This window comes from Ctenocephalides felis, unplaced genomic scaffold (genome assembly GCF_003426905.1).
Source record: "Ctenocephalides felis isolate EL2017-DRISC unplaced genomic scaffold, ASM342690v1 CF-g0.4_SCAFFOLD_03572, whole genome shotgun sequence".
NCBI classification, from domain to species: domain Eukaryota; kingdom Metazoa; phylum Arthropoda; class Insecta; order Siphonaptera; family Pulicidae; genus Ctenocephalides; species Ctenocephalides felis.
Window position 1 is genome coordinate 2,753,441 of NW_020539726.1, and position 18,165 is coordinate 2,771,605.

Here is an 18,165-nt window from a genome sequence, read left to right on the forward strand (position 1 = left end):
TGATACTTATTGTTAAAATCTTTATAAAATATTTGATAATTTAATGTGCATATGTCTAATGATCATTTTTAACCGCCGAATGGCATTTTTTTTTTACTTTTTTCATTAGATCTCCGAAACCGCTAGACCTGCCTTCATGAAAATTTGATCCATTCTTCATCTTGTCAATACAAGTAAAATGTTTCTTGAATTATTCAAATCGGACGCTACGTTCTCTTAAAAACTGAGTTACCGTTTTTGGCACTTTTTGCCCCGTATCTTAGGAACGGCTAGACCTGCCTTCGCCAAACACTAATCAGCACGTGTCCTTATCAATACGAATCGAATCGTCAACCGAAATCCTCGACGAAAATTTGTATCCACACATACATACACACACGCACACACACACACACATACATCCGTTTTTTCTAAGGTATGCCAAAATGTTCAGAAGGTTTTGAAACGTAAAGATATATAAAAATTTTCATTTTCGATTTTTTTGCGATTACTATACCTTGCCCTACGAGACCTTTAAGCCCCGCTCTAGCATATGTTAGAATAGTTTCGGTTATCATTATAGCCATTTTATCTTAAATCGATGACACGCAATGAAAGTGTGTAGAGTGAATTTAATACAATATGTTAGTAAGCTATTTCTTTTTCATTTGTTTCTTACATTGCAATTTTCTTTATATTGCAGGTTATTGGCGCGAGAAATATAACTTCTGACGATAACGAACCTCCAGACACCTACGTAAAATGTTACTTAAGGGATGGAGAGCGTTGGCTACAGAAACGAAAAACGAGAGTCGCTCGTCATTCCTTTGAGCCAATCTATAAGCAAATTCTGCGATATCAGGTAAAACACAACATATTAATATATATAATTTTTTTTCAATCTTTGTGAAATGTTTATATCAAATTATAGAAAACCATACATTAGCGCGCATTCTGTAATATACGTAGAGTTTAAGAAAATTTTAAATATAAACTACATAACAGTTTAGTTTAATGTTCAATATAATATCGTAGATTCGTAGCCTATAAACATTGTTAAGGCGCTAAATTTGTTACTTCACAATAATACAAAGATAAATTTGTATTATATATTTTTCTTGTATCAGCTTTAACTGACGGCTGTGCTATAAAGGAAACTTTTTCTGAAAGTATAATAAATCGATTTAATCCATCACTTTAAATTAGTATTAGCCATACAATAATGACCATTTATTAAGAAATTTAAAATTCAATGCTTTGTTGGATTATGAGATTTATCTAAAAATATTAGTACCTATCGAAATAAATATATTATTAAGACTAGAAAAATTCTAACGTCGTAGGCCTGTGACGTGATCGGGCGTACCTTAGTAGTCATGGTTTGGCAGAAATCAAGTGGATTTGATCACAATCAAGGTCTGGGAGGCGCTGAATTATGTCTGGATACACTCGAATTGACACAGCATACAGCATCATGGTATCCTCTATTTCCAATTCATTCATTAGGTTCTGACTCAAATGATTCTCCATGACGTGCTGATTTCATTTACCTCTATGAAACACTTGTATCTGACAAAGAAAACATTCCAATGAATTTTATGTAAGGGTAGTTAATCTACAAGGTGTTTTAACCAGAAATTATTATTAGAATGATTATAGTATTATAAGAGGCAGCTGCAATTATGTTGTTCAGTTGTGATGTGCCAATTCGAATTACATTATCGATACAAAAATTAGCATTGTGGAATGTTGAATTGCCGCAATTATAGCGTGATTTAGGAATTCAAATCTAAAAAAGAATTGTGCTATGATTTACATTCTTTTAACCATTTATGAATATGAATTTCCGTTTGATGCCACCGAGTAAGCGAATTCTTGATTATCAATTTGTTAACTTCTCTAGAGTAAATTATTGAAATCAGAAAGCAGAAAATCAATAATTCAATTCAAAGCTAGTTTTATTTGGATACTGTATTGGATTAATTAGAGTGAAAATATTATCAGTGATAGAAAACTAAAACGACATTAAGCCTATCAATAGAATTATGTTATATAATTGTACATGCTTTGTAAAAAAACACTTATAACATAATAGGACAGATTGCTCGAAAAAATTCATATTGATTGATTCACTAAACCTATTTTACAAGAAATATTTTTTATGGCAAAACAACGTTGGCCGGGTCAGCTACTAATATATAATATTTCCAAGTATTTGGTATTCGGCCAAATAAGATATTCGATAATCAGTGGAATATTTGTTGCAAGCCTAATATATACCTAATTAACACATTAAGTTTGTTGTTTTCAATAATTAGAATTGGAACGTTGCTAATATTTCATGTTTAACCTTTATTTAAGCAGCTATAGCTTAATATTTGACACCAAGTATAAATTACTTTTATGAGCTTAAATAGCCCTCAATTGGCAACATTATGAACTAATATTAAACACTAAATTTAATTTTATTTGCTAAAACAAATAATTTTGCATAACGCCAAATATTTCTGTTTAACAAGAAATATGAAAGATAATAATTATATATCATAGAAAATATAATATTTAGGAGAGACTTTATATCATTTCAAATACAGACAAATATTTTATTAACTATTGCATTTTTGTATTTAATATAAATATTGCTAGAAACACCAATCAAATTTTTGACTTTAATCCAAATGTAGGCATTTGTCATACTTCTTTTTAATTAAAAAGTGTTTGTTCACAAACTACACTTTATACGACAACCTATGAACAAGCTAAATGAATGGTATTGGATATAATCAACATGTTTTGTACAGATTAATGTTTGGAATGTTGAAATAACCGAATTATATAAATTATAAATATGTGTTAAATATCATAATTAATTCACTGTTGAGAAATAATATATTTACGTAGAAGTTTAAAAAATATGATAATCATATGTTTGAAATTACAGAGCTTTTAATGTTGAAGAGTATTAGATTATATTAATTAAGTTAATAATGTATAGAATTTAAAAAATGTAAGCATTTGTGTTTATTCTTGCATAACTGAAATTATATATATATATATATATATATATATATATATATATATGTATGTATCTCGTATATATATATGTTTTTAGTTGTTTTCACCTCGTACAACTAAAGGTAGATATATCTTCCCATGTCGTCATATGGTTTAAATGAATTTGAAATGAAGGGCAGGATTAAGGCTGTGATGTGCTTTAGGCTAGTTATAGGATCGTGGATTGAAGAATTCATTTTGTATATTTTATAAGCACAAAGAAATTATTTGTTTAAAAATCGATGAAGGTCGTATGCACTTATAGAACTAGTGATAACAAGGAAAAACAAGTACATTTACATATTAAAGGGTATTCTAGTGTAAAGACATAAATTTTAGTTGATATTTAAATCATCGTAAAGAAGGCGACACATTTTTTATTACCATGGCTATGATCAGTCGTTCCGGCGAATCATTTTTGGAACGGAACGCGTTCCGGCAAATCATTTTTGGGCCGATCCATGATTCTTTGAAAATTTCAAGTGGTCCAGTAAAACTCGAGAAATCGTGGGCATCATATTGAAAAAGACACTTTTGAGTAAAACGTGTTTAAATTTTCGTAAAATGAAGAAAATAGAAGTATATTATATATGGCTTGACCATATATTATATATATGGTCAAACAGCTGTATCTCCAAAAATAATTTAAATTTTACAAAATTATCTTGTACACATGTTATTAAATAGTTAAAATTCAAAAAACATTTTTTTGAATTTTTATACTAGAATGCCCTCTTAAGTTAAGCATTTATTAAGCTTTATTTTACGAGCATTTCAACAATTGCTGTTTGAAATCAGATCATAATTCAGAAATATATTGAACGTTCTAATCACTACGACACTTTAGGATTTAAATAGTTTCTTTTATATTAACGGTTGTGTATAACATAATTAAATGGTTTGCTCTAATTATAATAAATATATGAAGTTCAATACAAAATATTTGAAGCATTTAATCGATAATTTATACTTATTTTTACCTAAACTCTATAGATATGATATATTACATATATTTTTCATTTTTGTATGCATTTACCAATTTTTTAAAAATCAGATAGCACGAAGTTGTAAATAATACACATATGAAAAATTATTGGTTTATATTATTACTTCGATATAGCATATGTTGAATAAAAGTGGAAAGTAACATTTTGACAAATCTTCTAAATAAAACATGAACCATGTATATACTTGCATTGAATATAAAAATATTTTAAATATATACAAACACATAAAAATAATGTGATGTGCAGTAATTATATTATATGACTAAGAAATTCTGTATTAACTCGAAGCTTTTATCAATTATAACTATAACCTATTCGATTTTCTAGTGAAATTAATGTAGTTTTCATAATTGAAAAAAATTAACAATTTATAACCGATTCTCCTAAAATATCAAAATTAAATGACAAAGTCATTAAAAATAATCTAAACAAATTAAAATAGAATTTAAAGTTTTAAAATTTCATAGTTACTCGTATCAAGCCTTATTCTAAAAAAAAAATTATAATATTTTTTTTAAAGATTTCAAAACTCAACTTTTTCAAAATATTTCAAAATTTTGAGCTTTTCACAAAATATAAAACTATTTATAATTTTATAAAAAAAATTATTTCACTTTTGCATAAGAAGATTTCTGTAAATAACTTGAAATATCACGTTACAAAACGACAAATCATATATACCGATTTCGCCATTCTTACAATTACAAATCTGTCTTTGTAATGCGTTATGACTGGATAATACTTTATTTATATGTGTTTGTAACAATTGATCTGTTATATAAAGATATAAAAAATAAATGACACTGTCGACACTAAAAATGATAAAACTATATTTAGAATCATAGTAATATACAATAGTGAAGTAAGTGCATCACAGATTATATTTTTAATACTATCGCTTGAAACTATTCTAATACTTCGACTTATAATTTCAATGTTAATATGATCTAATGTTAAAAAACTCATTATTATTAACTAATAGAAAAATTTTGTTCTTATATATTATGTATTTATAATATAATTACAAGATATTTGTAAGTACCTAAATTCAGAGAATATAATAACTTGTTTAATGTAAAAAAGTATATGTACAAAATTTTATGCTTATGTTAAACTAGTTAAAATATTGATCAATAGACTTTGTGAAAAATGTAATATTATAAGTTTAGGTAATTATTTTTTGAGGCCTAATTCGGAATCATGACAATCTATTAAATAAAAATTATCAAATTAATTTTATCTACTATTCTAATACTTAATCTAAAAAATCTAAGAAGCTATCAATCAAACGACGATAGAAAATATAATTTTTTGTACAAAGCGGGCAAAATTATAATTATGTTTAAGCTTAATATATGTACATATTTATAAAGGTATATTCAAAATAATCATTTCATGTTAAATTATGTATGTTATTGTCTAAATAAACCTGAATGTTACAAAGAAAATAAAAAGTATATGTTCATAAATATTAATTACATGTATAAAAAAAGAGTTGGGAGTTTTCAACGCAAATTATAATGAATTTTGGTTTCAAAATTAAAATAATAAAAACTTTTAGTGTTTTATAATTTCAATCTCGGCATCCACGATGTAAAGTAACAAGTAAAGTAAATGTTTTTAAAAATAGCATTGCAATGCTCATGAACCTTAAGACTTTGTCAATCAATAAATTTTTGAATTTGCTTGTCTTGATTCTTCCCGAGGAAGAATATATGTTTTGCTCCAGAAAATCCGATTTCTCTAATTTTAGTTTTCAAGTCATTCTGAATCATTGGACACCAAAATTGGAAAATGTATGTAGGTATGCAAAATATGTAAGTAAACAATGTATGTCCAGTGGCGTCGGAACCGTGTGGGCTGAGTGGGCTTAAGCCCACCCATGAGTTTTGACGGGTGGGCTTAGTCTACCCATCAATCTCAAAATATAAGATTCTTCTTATTACGTTACATTTTTCATCGAAAATTTCAAATAAGTTAAGATGGTATCACTAATTTCCTTATCTATGATAGCACTCGTCATTTCAACCACATTCATATTTCAAAAGTGTATAAATTTGTTTCCAGAAATGATGAAAGAAATCGTGTTTTTTGTCAAGTTTAGACTGAAATAAAAATTGTATATGCATATATGCATAAGAATGAAGACGATAATGAAAATAAAGTGATTGACAAGAAAATTCTCAGCATGTGAGACAAATACATTAAAAAATTGTACGATAGAGAAAATCGTCTTGATCAATATTGAGATCGAAGAAGAACAATAAGAGGTGGACGAAAACAACAAAGTATCGTGCAATTTGAAAAGCAAAGTCGAGAGCGCAATAAATGATATGAGAAGAAAGAAAACACGGGAGATTGCGATATACCGGCAGACCTGCTGAAAGAGCTGGGCAACAACGGATTAAGGAAACTGACCAAATTGTTGCACCAAATATACCGTACGGTCGAATATCCAAAGGACTTTCTGGATGTCACGATGATAGCTCTTTAGAAAAACACCAAAACGAACAAGTGGCACTTGAAGACAATGGAGATTTTTCAAGGAAGACAATAAAGTACGCAGATGATCTATCGGAAAAACAAACCGAGCTACAAAACATGATGAGCAGAATCGTCAAAGAAGGTAGAGGATACGGAGTTGAAATCAATGTCGACAAATCGAAAGTGATGAGAATCACGAAAAGAGATGTGCCCCTGATTATTTCAAATACTTGGAAAGCATCCTGACCATAAGACAGATACTGCACGAGAAAAATCAGGACAAGGATCGCAAAAGCCAAGCCGACTTTCAGAAAGAAGAGAACGCTACGGCCGTAGCTGCTCGACTTGCGAAAGAGCCTGATAAAGTGCTATGTCTGGAGCATAGCTCTATAGGGATCAAAGACATTGCCTCTAAGAAAGGCCAACAAGAACCACCTGGAGAGTTTTGAAATGTGGTGCTTCATCAAAATTTACCTTCCGACGCGACTGTGTATGTGTGATGTGTGTATGTGTAGGTGAGCTAAAATTTGAACTTACGTCGACGTTTTGTTAAAAAAAATAGATTTTAAAAATTTAAAAGCTATCAGATGCAACTCGGTAACACAAAATCTACAGTGTCGTTAAGGATGATGTGAATCGTGCTGATTATTTTTTGGTAACGATGGATCGTTTCTTCGTATTTTTGTGTAAAAACGTAAAGTCTTTTAAAATCGACATACAAGCGTATGTTTACTAACTACAATTAATATTACTAACAGTGTACTAACTATAAGTAATTAATATTTTTACATATATATCGTAAGTCTGTTTGAAAGATATCAATTAGAAATGGCGTTGAATAGTTTTGAGTGAAAAAGACTTCAGATTCGAAATTAAGCGTTAAATAAATTTTATGTAAATAGCTAATTCTCAATTCTTGCCTTAAGGCAAATCTTGCTTCGTGGCAAAGTGCTACATGCATACGACTTGCCAGTCAAAAGCATTTTAATAAAGAAATTAAAATATAAATTATATTTAAATTATATAAATCTTATTATTTATATAAAATATAAATTGTTTTATTGAAAATCAAATTTTGTAAAATGTGCATCTTCTTAATATCAATTACTACGTAATTGATGTTTAATGTGTCATTTAAAATAACGATAAAATATTCAGTTTACCAAGTTTTCCTAGACATTTGAAGCCATTTTATCGCACGTTATATATTATATATATATATATATATATATATATATATATATATACATAGCTGGGCATTAACTCGTTAATCCGTTAATCGTTAATTAACGAAGTTAACATTTTGATTAACGGATTAACTTTTAAGTTAACTTTTAAAAATGTTAACGGACACGTTAACTTCCGTTAAAATGCGAGAAGTCCGTTAATCGTTAATCCAATGCCTACTATTTACCGCACGGCACAGCTTTAGCCATAGGCTTTAGCCAATGCCTTATTAAACGGCACAGAGAAAAGATTTGGACTACTACCTGAATGATGAACAGTGCCAACTTGCCGCGGCATTTCACCCAAAGTTTCGGTTAATGTGGCTGGAAACGTATGACAGCAGTAGAGAGGAAAGCAGTAAGAAAATGCACGGAAAAAAAGGTAGAAGATGCCTTATGGCAAGAAGTAGCGAAAAATTCGAAGGACAGAGATAGTTTAAGTGGCGGAGGGAGCAATGCGAGTAACAACGATGATGACGAGAAGGAAGACTTTTTCAATTCTGTCACTCAGTCTATAGAAAAACCAAAGAGCTACAAACTCTTTAAAGGCGTTAAAAGGCGTTTAAAGGCAATTAAGGCGTTGTGCCTTAAGGCAAATTGCTGGTACTTTCCGTACCTAAAATTATTATTTTTTTAAAAACGATTAACATTTTTGAAAAAAAATTACTTCGAAAAAATAAGATTTTTGAGAAACTATAAAATATTGGACAAAAAATTATTTTTTTTTTGAAAAAAAAATGTTTTCTTTATTTTGACATATTTTCGAAGATCTGAACTTTTTTTCAAAGCAATTTTACTGCTTTAGGACTGCATAGAGACAAAATATAAAGCGCGTAAGCGCCGCGTCGCTGTCTAACGCATAAGCATTGGTACGCAACCCATAGGAATGTTAACAAACTGTATACTTATTGTTAAAATGTCTATAAAATATCTGATAATTTGATGTGCATATGTCTAATGATCATTTTTGACCGCCAAATGGCTCATTTTTTTACTTTTTTCTCCATATCTCCGAAACCGCTAGACCTACCATCATGAAAATTTTATCGATTCCTCATCTTGTCAATACAAGTGAAATGTTTTTTGAATTATTCAAATCGGACGCTCCGTTCTCTTAAAAACTGAGTTACCGTTTTCGGCACTTTTTGTCCCGTATCTTTGGAACGGCTAGACCTGCCTTCGCCAAAAACTAATCAGCACGAAATCGTCGACGAAAATTTGTATCCGCACATACATACACACACGTACATACATACATACATACCAACACACACACACACACACACACACACATACATCCATTTTTTCTAAGGTATGCCAAAATGTTCAGGAACCTTTGAAACGTAAAGATATATAAAAATTTTCATTTTCGATTTTTTTGCGATTACTATAACTTGCCCTACGGGAAGTTAATAAGTTTTTTAAGTTCACTAACGCAACGATATAAAAATGTAATTTTACACATATTAACGGATTAACGATTAACGTTAACTTGCGTTAATTTTTCCGAAATGTAACGCTTTAACGTTTAACGAAGTTAACTTTTTTTGTAGCGGATTAACGATTAACGAAGTTAACTATTTGATTAACGGTGCCCAGCTATGTATATATATATATATATATATATATATATATATATATATATATATATATGTCTATCTCGGCTCATAAAAATGATTTAAGCTTAAAATCACGTTAAGTTAAAAAAATGTTTTCTTTATTTTGAAATATTTTGGAAATTTTGAACTTTTGTTAAAAGCAATCGTACTGCTTATTTAGCTGCATGGAAAGGGGATATTGAAGCGCGTAATTGCCGCCTCACCGTCTAACGGGCAAACTATATTACGGAACCCATAGAAATGTAAACAAAATTCATACGTATTATTAAAATCTCCATAAAATGAATGAATTTTTGACCGCCAAATGACTTTTTTTACTTTTCTAATCTAATCAGTTCTTCATCTTGTCAATACAAGTAAAATGTTTTTTGAATTACTAAAATCGGACGATCCGTTCTCTTAAAAACTGAGTTACCGTTTTTGGCACTTTTTGGCAACTTTGGCAAGGAATCGAATGTTGTTTGAATAATTGAAATCGGTTAAACCGTGTTCTCGAAATGATCGACAAAAATTTGTATCCGCACACACACACACGCATACATCCTAAGTATGCCCAAATGTTTAGAAACCTCTGAAACGTTAAGAAATATAAAAATTTTCATTTTCGATTTTTTGCGATTACTATAACCATAGATAAGGAACCATACTATAACTTACCCTGCGGAAAGTTAATAATTTCAATTGTTAAATTGCAACTTCAGTGTGAAATTATTAGCTGATATTGTAATCGTTACATTGCATTTATTAAATGCATGAAATTTGTTAAATTGCAACTTCGGTGTGAAATTGGTGGCATCTAGACTTCAATATACGAAACATCTCTGCTATTTTCAGAACTGACGTTTTGCTTCTTCTGACGTTTGACAGATAAGCAACATGTGCCCAACAACAATGTTAAAAACGCACGATGAATATAATTATTTTTATTTGTTTATCCATTATAATTCCATTTACCTGGTGCAACAATAACTGTAATGATGTTAAAAATGAAAATTTTCATTTTCATTTAGCTACTAAAACACCATATAGATTTGTTGAAAATAAAAATGTTTCCAAATTGACATTTCCAGGTATGTACTCTCAATGTCATTACTTTTCGATTAAAATAAAATAAAATTATCTAATAGGATGTACACCACGACAAATTTGGATGGTCATTAGACATGGAACTAGAAATCCCGGTGGGAAATACATCAGAGCTTTAGATCGCTTGACTCAAATTCAACAAAAGTTTCTGGAGAATCTTTCGAAATGTAAGAATCAGAATTTAACACATACATTTTCAATTTATCAATTATGTATTAATATAACAGAAAGGTAAAGTTCTTATAATGTATGTGTGTATGTACATTTATTTTAATTGAAATTTAAGTGCACTAGTTCTGTAGCAAGCAATTGAACTTACAGTTTTCTTACTTTTGTTTGTGTTTCATTATATTACATGCATTAACAATAATGTATATTAGTTTGTGTATTTACAATATATTAATTTTATTAGTTGCTCAATGACACTTTAGACAATGACTGAAATTTATCAATAACCATCAATAAAGCCAAATGATTTACCTTTAACCATTTAATTTTTGCTTCAAATTAAATCTTAAAATTATTTTATTTACACATTTATATCAGTAGGAAGTTATGAAATTTATCATAGATAGGTTGGGAAAAAATTATTTTATGTTTTATAATCTAAAGTAAAGCTCAGTATTTTACAAAAAAATAAACATAATTTATTTTTGACTCATGATTAGTTTAAAAGCTGATTTATAAGCCACTTATTCTTATGGTTTTGCTTTATCATTATTAGTGAATATTTTAGCCTACGATGAATTTTGCTAACTAAAACATAGTTGCTAGTTAAATTGAATTAGTTTTTTACAAAGTTGTATGAGGACTTGCACTATAAAAGTGTGACACAATTTCTTTATTATTTATCATTGCCTTTTTTCTATTTTTTCATTAACTTTCATTAATTATTGATCAAGAACTTTCTCATTATCAGCAACCTCTCATTCAATTTTTTTTTTTATGATCTTGCTCTCTCTTCCAAGTGGATAATTTTGTTAATACGAAACCATGTAAATATCTATATAATATATATATATATATATATATATATATATATATATATATGTGTGTGTATATATATATATGTATGTATGTATATAATGATCTGAATGTGTTCAAGGGTAAATTATTATAGTTAACACAGTATTGATACTTATATTCATAGTAATTCTTCATGCAGTGTTTTTTTATTCAAATTAAGATAAGAGTCCTACATTTTTAGCAACATTATGTTTCGAAAATTCAAAGAATCTCCAGCAATGGAAAGCACCTAGTGATTTACTAGGAAATGAAAAATTTCTTACAAAAGAAGGGCAAAAAGAGTTAATGGAACTATCTAATAGAATGCGACAGCGACTTCCTGAGCTATTTCCTGCATCATTTTCAAATTCATCATATATGGTAATTACCTACAATTGCTATTACTACATATATTCATCATAGTTTCACATCTAAATTTATATTAATTTTTTTTGCAGTTTAAATATACTAAAAGTCAAAGGACAGAACAAAGTGCGCAATGGTTTGCTAAAGGCATCTTTGGATTATTTAACAGCAGTCAAGTATGGTATCCCAGCCCTTTATCTAAAGATCCCATATTAAGGGTAATTACTATTTTGTTTTATATATATATATATATATATATATATATATATAATATATATATATTGTATTATTTATAAATTAAATTTAAGTCAATAAATCAAAGATTATTTAAATTCATTTATGTTTTTGCATATTTGTTTTAGACTTCGTCTTTTTCTAGTTTTACAAATGCTGTAATAAATGGAAATTCGATATTGACAAAAATCCAGAAAGTGTGAAAGAAAGAAATAAATTTGAAAAAAGTGATCTTGTGAAGAATTTAATAAGAACCGTTACTGAGAGACTTGGTTTGCCAGTAAATTATTTAGAGTTTGGTAAGTATTTCAATAAATACTTATATAATCAAATATATTTCAATAAATTTGGTCTTTATTGATCATTGCTTACTCCTTTTTTACAAAAAAATCTTTAGTTTTCTGGTTTTTATATACATCTATTTAATTTGTTCATTAAAATACTTTAATGTATTCTTGTATAGAAGATATTTTCTACATGTACTCCTATTGCGCCTTTGAAACTGCTTGGAATGATGACAGAAAAGGTGCTTGGTGTTCAGTATTCACAATTTCTGAATTCGAGGTATATTTTATATCTACAAGAATCAAATTATAAATTTTTACATTGAAAGCTTAAATTAGAAAATTCAACATTTCAATCATATTATGTTCTCATGTTATTTCTGATTTTTATATTACCTTCTACATAAACTTTTTAATAGGTTTTGGAATATGCAGAAGATTTGGAATATTATTGGATTGATGGATACGGTTTCAACTTAACGCATGAACAAGCTTGTGTTATGATAAGAGATATGCTTCATTTATTTGAGTAAGATTATATTCTACAATCCATATTAAGAATCAATTATCTATTGTCTTTATTTATATTATTGTAGTGTTGGAATACCGCAATCAGTTTTTTATTTCACGCATTCTGGAACAATACTAAAATTAATTGCTCACTTGGGTTTGTATAAAGATGCCGAACATTTAACCCATGAAATAAAACCTGATAGACAATGGAGAGTAAGCAAGATCGATGCATTTGGATCCAATATAGGTTTTGTTAAATATAGGTAATGTTTGTTTCAATAAATTAGTAACATCTTCAAAATATTTTTTTATTCATGCAGAAGAAGCTCAATTCAATTAAAAGATAATTGAATAAAAAGAAAACATTTTAAATTAACAATGTATGTTATTTATTAGTTTTATGCATAGGTAAGGTTTTATGAATTATTATCATACTAGTCTGAAATTTCTATACTTGAATAATTTTTTTTATATTTCAGTTGTGATAACTCTAAAAATCCTTACATACTCCTGTTACATCAAGAACAGCCAATGAAGATTCCTGAATGTTCATCTAACAATTTCTTATGTCCATTAGATAAGTTCATTGAAATTCAGAGAACAAATCAAGATTTTTGTGATTTTGCTGATATGTGCAGTATAACAACCAAAAGTTGTGCTTATAATATTAAATGGTTACTTGAAAAATTGTATAAATGTTTTTCATAAAGAATAGTAGGATGATACTTTTGTATATGAACAAACCAACTTTTTTATATAAACAACCAACAGTATAATATTAAACTGTTATACTGCTACTCAAAAATGTTATAAATGTTTTTCAGATAATGTAGTAGATTGATACTTTTGTATGTGATCGTGTATATATTTTATGAAATAATACATACAAAATAGAAATTATTACTTCATATTATATATTTTTGAATATATACATGTTTTATGTTGACCTATAAATGGCATAAAATATTAGCCAGGGGGCCACTTCATTTGACGACCTCCAATAACATGAAGATGCAAATGATAAACTGATTGAGCCCCATCTTTCCCATTGTTTATAACAACTCGAAAACCGTTCGGCGCTTTTTTCTTGCCAAGAATTCCTGCTTGTAACATTAGATGACCAAATAACTGAGAAATCAAAAATATACAAAATAATTATATATATGCACATATTTATCATAATTCAATGCTTGAATTAAATAAAATAAGTTTATCAATAATTCTATTAAAATATAATGCATTTTATAGAGAATTTATTTAGAATTCATTTAGAATTTATTTAATAAAAAAATGGTACGCAACAATTAAGTTTCTAATTGCTCATTTACAGCAATATCACCTTATTGATTCTAAATCTAATTAATTAATAAAATCAAAATAATAAGTATAAAATGTAATTGATCCATTGTTGAGAAAGTTTGATCCACAAATGAATATTCGTATAGCTATTAACTCTACATGTATGTTAGACGTCAAAATAATCTCTCAGGTTTGTAAATTGCGATCTTACGGTAATCAAATGGTAGTTATCGCCCCAGAATTGGGAGACTTACCAAGAGAGACAATAATCCTTATTTAGCTATATTAGCTTTTCCCGGCGTGAGTGTATAATCTACACTGTATATTGCAACATACAACAGACTAAAGTGCAATTCATAAACATATCTTATTACTTGAATTTAAGAAAAGAGCAAAATTTTATTGTTTGATAGATTTAGAAATAAATAAATTTAAATCACGAGTGTAATTTAGATAAAGAGTAATCTTAATGTAAAAAATTACAAATTTATTTAGAATTCAATTTTTGCCTTACAATTAATTATACAGTATTTAAATATTAACTTGAAGCATATTATAGCATAAAAAGTAATTAAAAAAGCTAATAGTTTCTGGAAAATAATTTCATAAATACTTATGTTTAAAAATAATTTTATTATAGAACTAATTATTGTATTGTAAATATTATTTTAAATGTCGATGAAGTGATTCTTATGCAAATATTCTATTAATAGAGATTTGTTTTCGTGCATTTTGTATGAAAATATTAAATCGTAAATTAATTTAAGAAATACTTTAATATGGTTTATATAAAACGAAGTATGTTAAACGAACAAACGAAAACAGTCTTTGGATTTGGTTAGAAAATGCGTTTCAAAATATGCATTTGCGCCAATCCGTCCATTGTTTCTAAATTATTTTTATTAAATCACAATGAAAAAATAATCATGAAATAGCCAATAACTTTAAATTATCAAGTTTTTCTATAATAAAATCGTAATTTAAAATCAGCGAACACAATGCGATGTGATACAAACTTGACCATCTGAAGTTACGACATGACAAGGCAAGTTATACGATTAGTAAAGTAACAAACACAAGCGTTCTCATGGAGAACTCAAAAGCATAGTTGAATCGGTGTCAGTTTAGTTGAACAATAAACAATTATTAGCAAGCAGTTTTCGTCGAATTTTGGATAAATTTTATGCACTTTAATTCATACAAAGCAGGTAAATAAATATATCTTGTAAAAAAAATAGTAGTTAATTTTTTCTAATTTAATCAAAAGTGTAAACTCATTCTAACCTCTACATCATCTGGTCCGCCATGTTCCAGTTTCGCAATCTTTCGTTTGGGAATAATTAGAAAATGTACGGGTGCTTGAGGATTAACATCATTAAAAGCCATACATAACTTGTCCTCGTATATAATATCAGCTTTAATTTCTTTCGATAATATTTTATCAAATATTGTCGAAGTCCCTGGTGCATAATTGGTTTTCTGAGCTTTTTTCACTTCATCTTGTGCGTTCATTGTTTTTTCGAGTGTTTTATCAATAGCAGTACTACATCGTTTGTAACAAAAGAATTTAATGAATTCACTTGAGAGATTATTTTTAATTTTCGCATAAACATTTTTAACAATATTTTATTTCGAAGTGCAAATGTATTATTGCTCTATCGTACTGTGATGACAGATAGCGCTACGATAGGACGTAAGTGAATTTTTACAAATAACAATATTTGATATGATACGTCTTTTGTATTTAAAATGTGATCTGATTTTTTATTCTTAACGTGTTACTTTTATGTTAGAGGCAAATTATTTTAGTGTCTCTTTTGCTCAGATAATTCTGTAACTGCAAAATTGATATGAAGTAACAAACTTTTGGCAATGTTGATGATACACTAATTCCTGATTATGAATTGACTTAACAAGTTGTTCGATTTGAAATTATATATATATATATAATATATACATATTTATATATATATATATATATATATATATATATATATATATATATGATTATAGTGAAAATGATTATGAACCTTTGCACATTCTTACTGGTCAATTACATGTAATTATGAAAATATTTTTATATTAATGAGCTCTCAGCATAATGAAACTATGAAGGTTATAGCTGAAATTATACATTCTTGATTGGCAGACAGAAATGTTTAATAATCCATTTGGAAGAAATACACAGAACTCTGTACGAACGTGCAATGAAGTGCGAGAGCAAAAATTTAATCATGAGAATCATGTCACACATACATCAAAGGAACAGGAATTGGTTGAAAATGATGTTGCCAAAATTTTTATGATTACTCATTAAGATTGCAAATAGAACCTGATATGAATTTACTCAAGAGACAAAATCATATAGAGTTCCTTACAAACTCTCTGAGCTATTATCAACAAGCTATGAATGTCTCGACTCGAGTCGGCCCTGGTTAGTGTGTCTGGATATTGAATGCAGCAACATTGCTTGGACATAAATTTTCACTGGATCTACAAAACCGTGTATTTTGTTTCTTGAGAAATGCAGAGATCCAAAAGGAGGATTTTGTGGAGGTCCATATCAATGCCGCATTTAGCTTCTACTTACGCTGCAGTGAATGCCTTGGTTTTAATATAGTACACCACAGGCCTATGAAACAATAGATCGAACAAGTCTTCATAACTTCTTATTAACTGTTAGGGAATGTAATGGTGGTTTTTGTCTCCATGAAAATGGGGAATTGGATATTAGGGGGGCATATTGTGCAATTGCAGTAGCAAAATTGTCTGGAATTGAGGATCCAAAACTATTTGAAAACACTGCAAACTGGATTGCTAGTTGTCAGACCTATGAAGGAGGCTTTGCTAGTTCACCTGGCAATGAGGCACATGGTGGCTATTCATTTTGTGGGGCTGCAGGTCTTGCTCTTCTAAATAACTCGAGCACATGCAATCTTCAAAATTTACTTCGCTGGACTGTGAATCGACAAATGAGGCTTGAAGGTGGCTTCCAAGGCCGAACTAATAAACTAGTGGATGGGTGCTATTCTTTTTGGCAAGGTGCAACTGTTCCAATAATTCAATCTTTGATCTTACAAAATCAAAGTAGTGAAAACATATTGGAAAATTTTGAAAGTATTGATACAATTCAAAATAGTTTATTGGCAAAAGAAATTTTATTTGATCATTTGATTGTTTACAAGAATATATTTTAATGGCTTGCCAAAGTCCTCGAGGGGGATTGATAGATAAACCTGGCAAACCAAGAGACTTTTATCATACATGTTACACGCTAAGTGGCTTATCAATTGCACAACATATATCAAGTGACTCTACATATTGTATAGATGGAATTGAAAGTCTATTAACTAGAACTCATTTGCTGCATAATTGCCACCTGATAACCTAAAATGAAAGAGCTGTTGATTATTTTAAATCAAAAATTTTGAGGAAGTGAATATAGATAAATTTTAAAATCTTTATTATTATATACTATTTATATATATATATATATTATATATATATATATTATATATATGTTTTAATAAATTTTAATAATTTTACTTTAATATTACCCCCTGATATTTTTAGTTATGGCTTCTATTGATTCCAGATTAAGTTATATAATCGTATCTTATGTGATCTGTACTAAATACCAGACAACGTTAACTTTTGCTATTACAGAATATAATATATAAGGTCCTATAACATCATACTAACTAATTAGCATATTCTCTAGTTCATACCAATAACATACCATCAAGGTTGTTTTGATATCTTTTTAATTTTTGGTGATTGAATATTATTTTAATGATAGATAACAAACCAATAATTATATGTTTTATGACTAAAGTTACTTTTGTTTATATTCCATTTAACATAAAAGTTCATATTTTATTTGTTTGTGTTGATTCATATGGCAAGTTTACAGTTTCAAGCAAAATGCATAATTGTTCTTTCGAAATCCTACCTGATATTCTGTTCTTTGCATATGGTTGATACTGTGGATAAAAAACTTCTCATGGGG

The 18,165-nt window shown here is 28.4% G+C and overlaps 3 protein-coding genes and 1 pseudogene across 3 annotated transcripts in view; 3 read left to right on the plus strand and 1 right to left on the minus strand.

Moving 5' to 3' along the window:
- The window catches only part of LOC113387711 (regulating synaptic membrane exocytosis protein 1), a 330,281-nt gene extending 328,770 nt beyond the window's left edge, over positions 1-1,511 (plus strand). The window contains exons 18-19 of the mRNA XM_026625078.1: positions 683-841; positions 1,323-1,511. Of these exons, the coding sequence (XP_026480863.1) occupies positions 683-841; positions 1,323-1,511 (348 nt within the window). The remainder of the gene's footprint in view (positions 1-682; positions 842-1,322) is intronic.
- An 8,725-nt stretch (positions 1,512-10,236) lies between these two features.
- Positions 10,237-13,685, plus strand: LOC113387886 (multiple inositol polyphosphate phosphatase 1-like). Its single transcript, XM_026625275.1, has 9 exons — positions 10,237-10,439; positions 10,497-10,622; positions 11,663-11,841; positions 11,919-12,044; positions 12,206-12,359; positions 12,524-12,624; positions 12,764-12,873; positions 12,941-13,120; positions 13,337-13,685. Exons 1-9 carry the CDS (start codon positions 10,277-10,279, stop codon positions 13,563-13,565), a joined length of 1,368 nt encoding a protein of 455 aa, XP_026481060.1. The 5' UTR covers positions 10,237-10,276; the 3' UTR covers positions 13,566-13,685.
- Positions 13,686-13,721: 36 nt separating this feature from the next.
- On the minus strand, positions 13,722-15,699 carry LOC113387861 (histidine triad nucleotide-binding protein 1-like). Its single transcript, XM_026625247.1, has 2 exons — positions 15,441-15,699; positions 13,722-13,985 (listed from the first exon to the last, which is right to left on the minus strand). The coding sequence occupies exons 1-2, from the start codon at positions 15,666-15,668 to the stop codon at positions 13,824-13,826; spliced, it is 390 nt and encodes a 129-aa protein (XP_026481032.1). The 5' UTR covers positions 15,669-15,699; the 3' UTR covers positions 13,722-13,823.
- Positions 15,700-16,311: 612 nt separating this feature from the next.
- Positions 16,312-17,547, plus strand: LOC113387895 (annotated as a pseudogene).
- Positions 17,548-18,165: the final 618 nt, after the last annotated feature.

Bases quoted from the DNA above. Each gene is read 5' to 3' on its own strand.
- LOC113387886 (XM_026625275.1), top strand. From the start codon at position 10,277: ATGAATATAATTATTTTTATTTGTTTATCCATTATAATTCCATTTACC. The intron at 12,045-12,205 runs GTAATTACTATT...GTCTTTTTCTAG, and splicing joins CTAAAGATCCCATATTAAGG to TTTTACAAATGCTGTAATAA. The intron at 12,360-12,523 runs GTAAGTATTTCA...ATTCTTGTATAG, and splicing joins AGTAAATTATTTAGAGTTTG to AAGATATTTTCTACATGTAC.
- LOC113387861 (XM_026625247.1), bottom strand. From the start codon at position 15,668: ATGAACGCACAAGATGAAGTGAAAAAAGCTCAGAAAACCAATTATGCA. The intron at 13,986-15,440 runs GTTAGAATGAGT...TTGATTTCTCAG, and splicing joins GCGGACCAGATGATGTAGAG to TTATTTGGTCATCTAATGTT.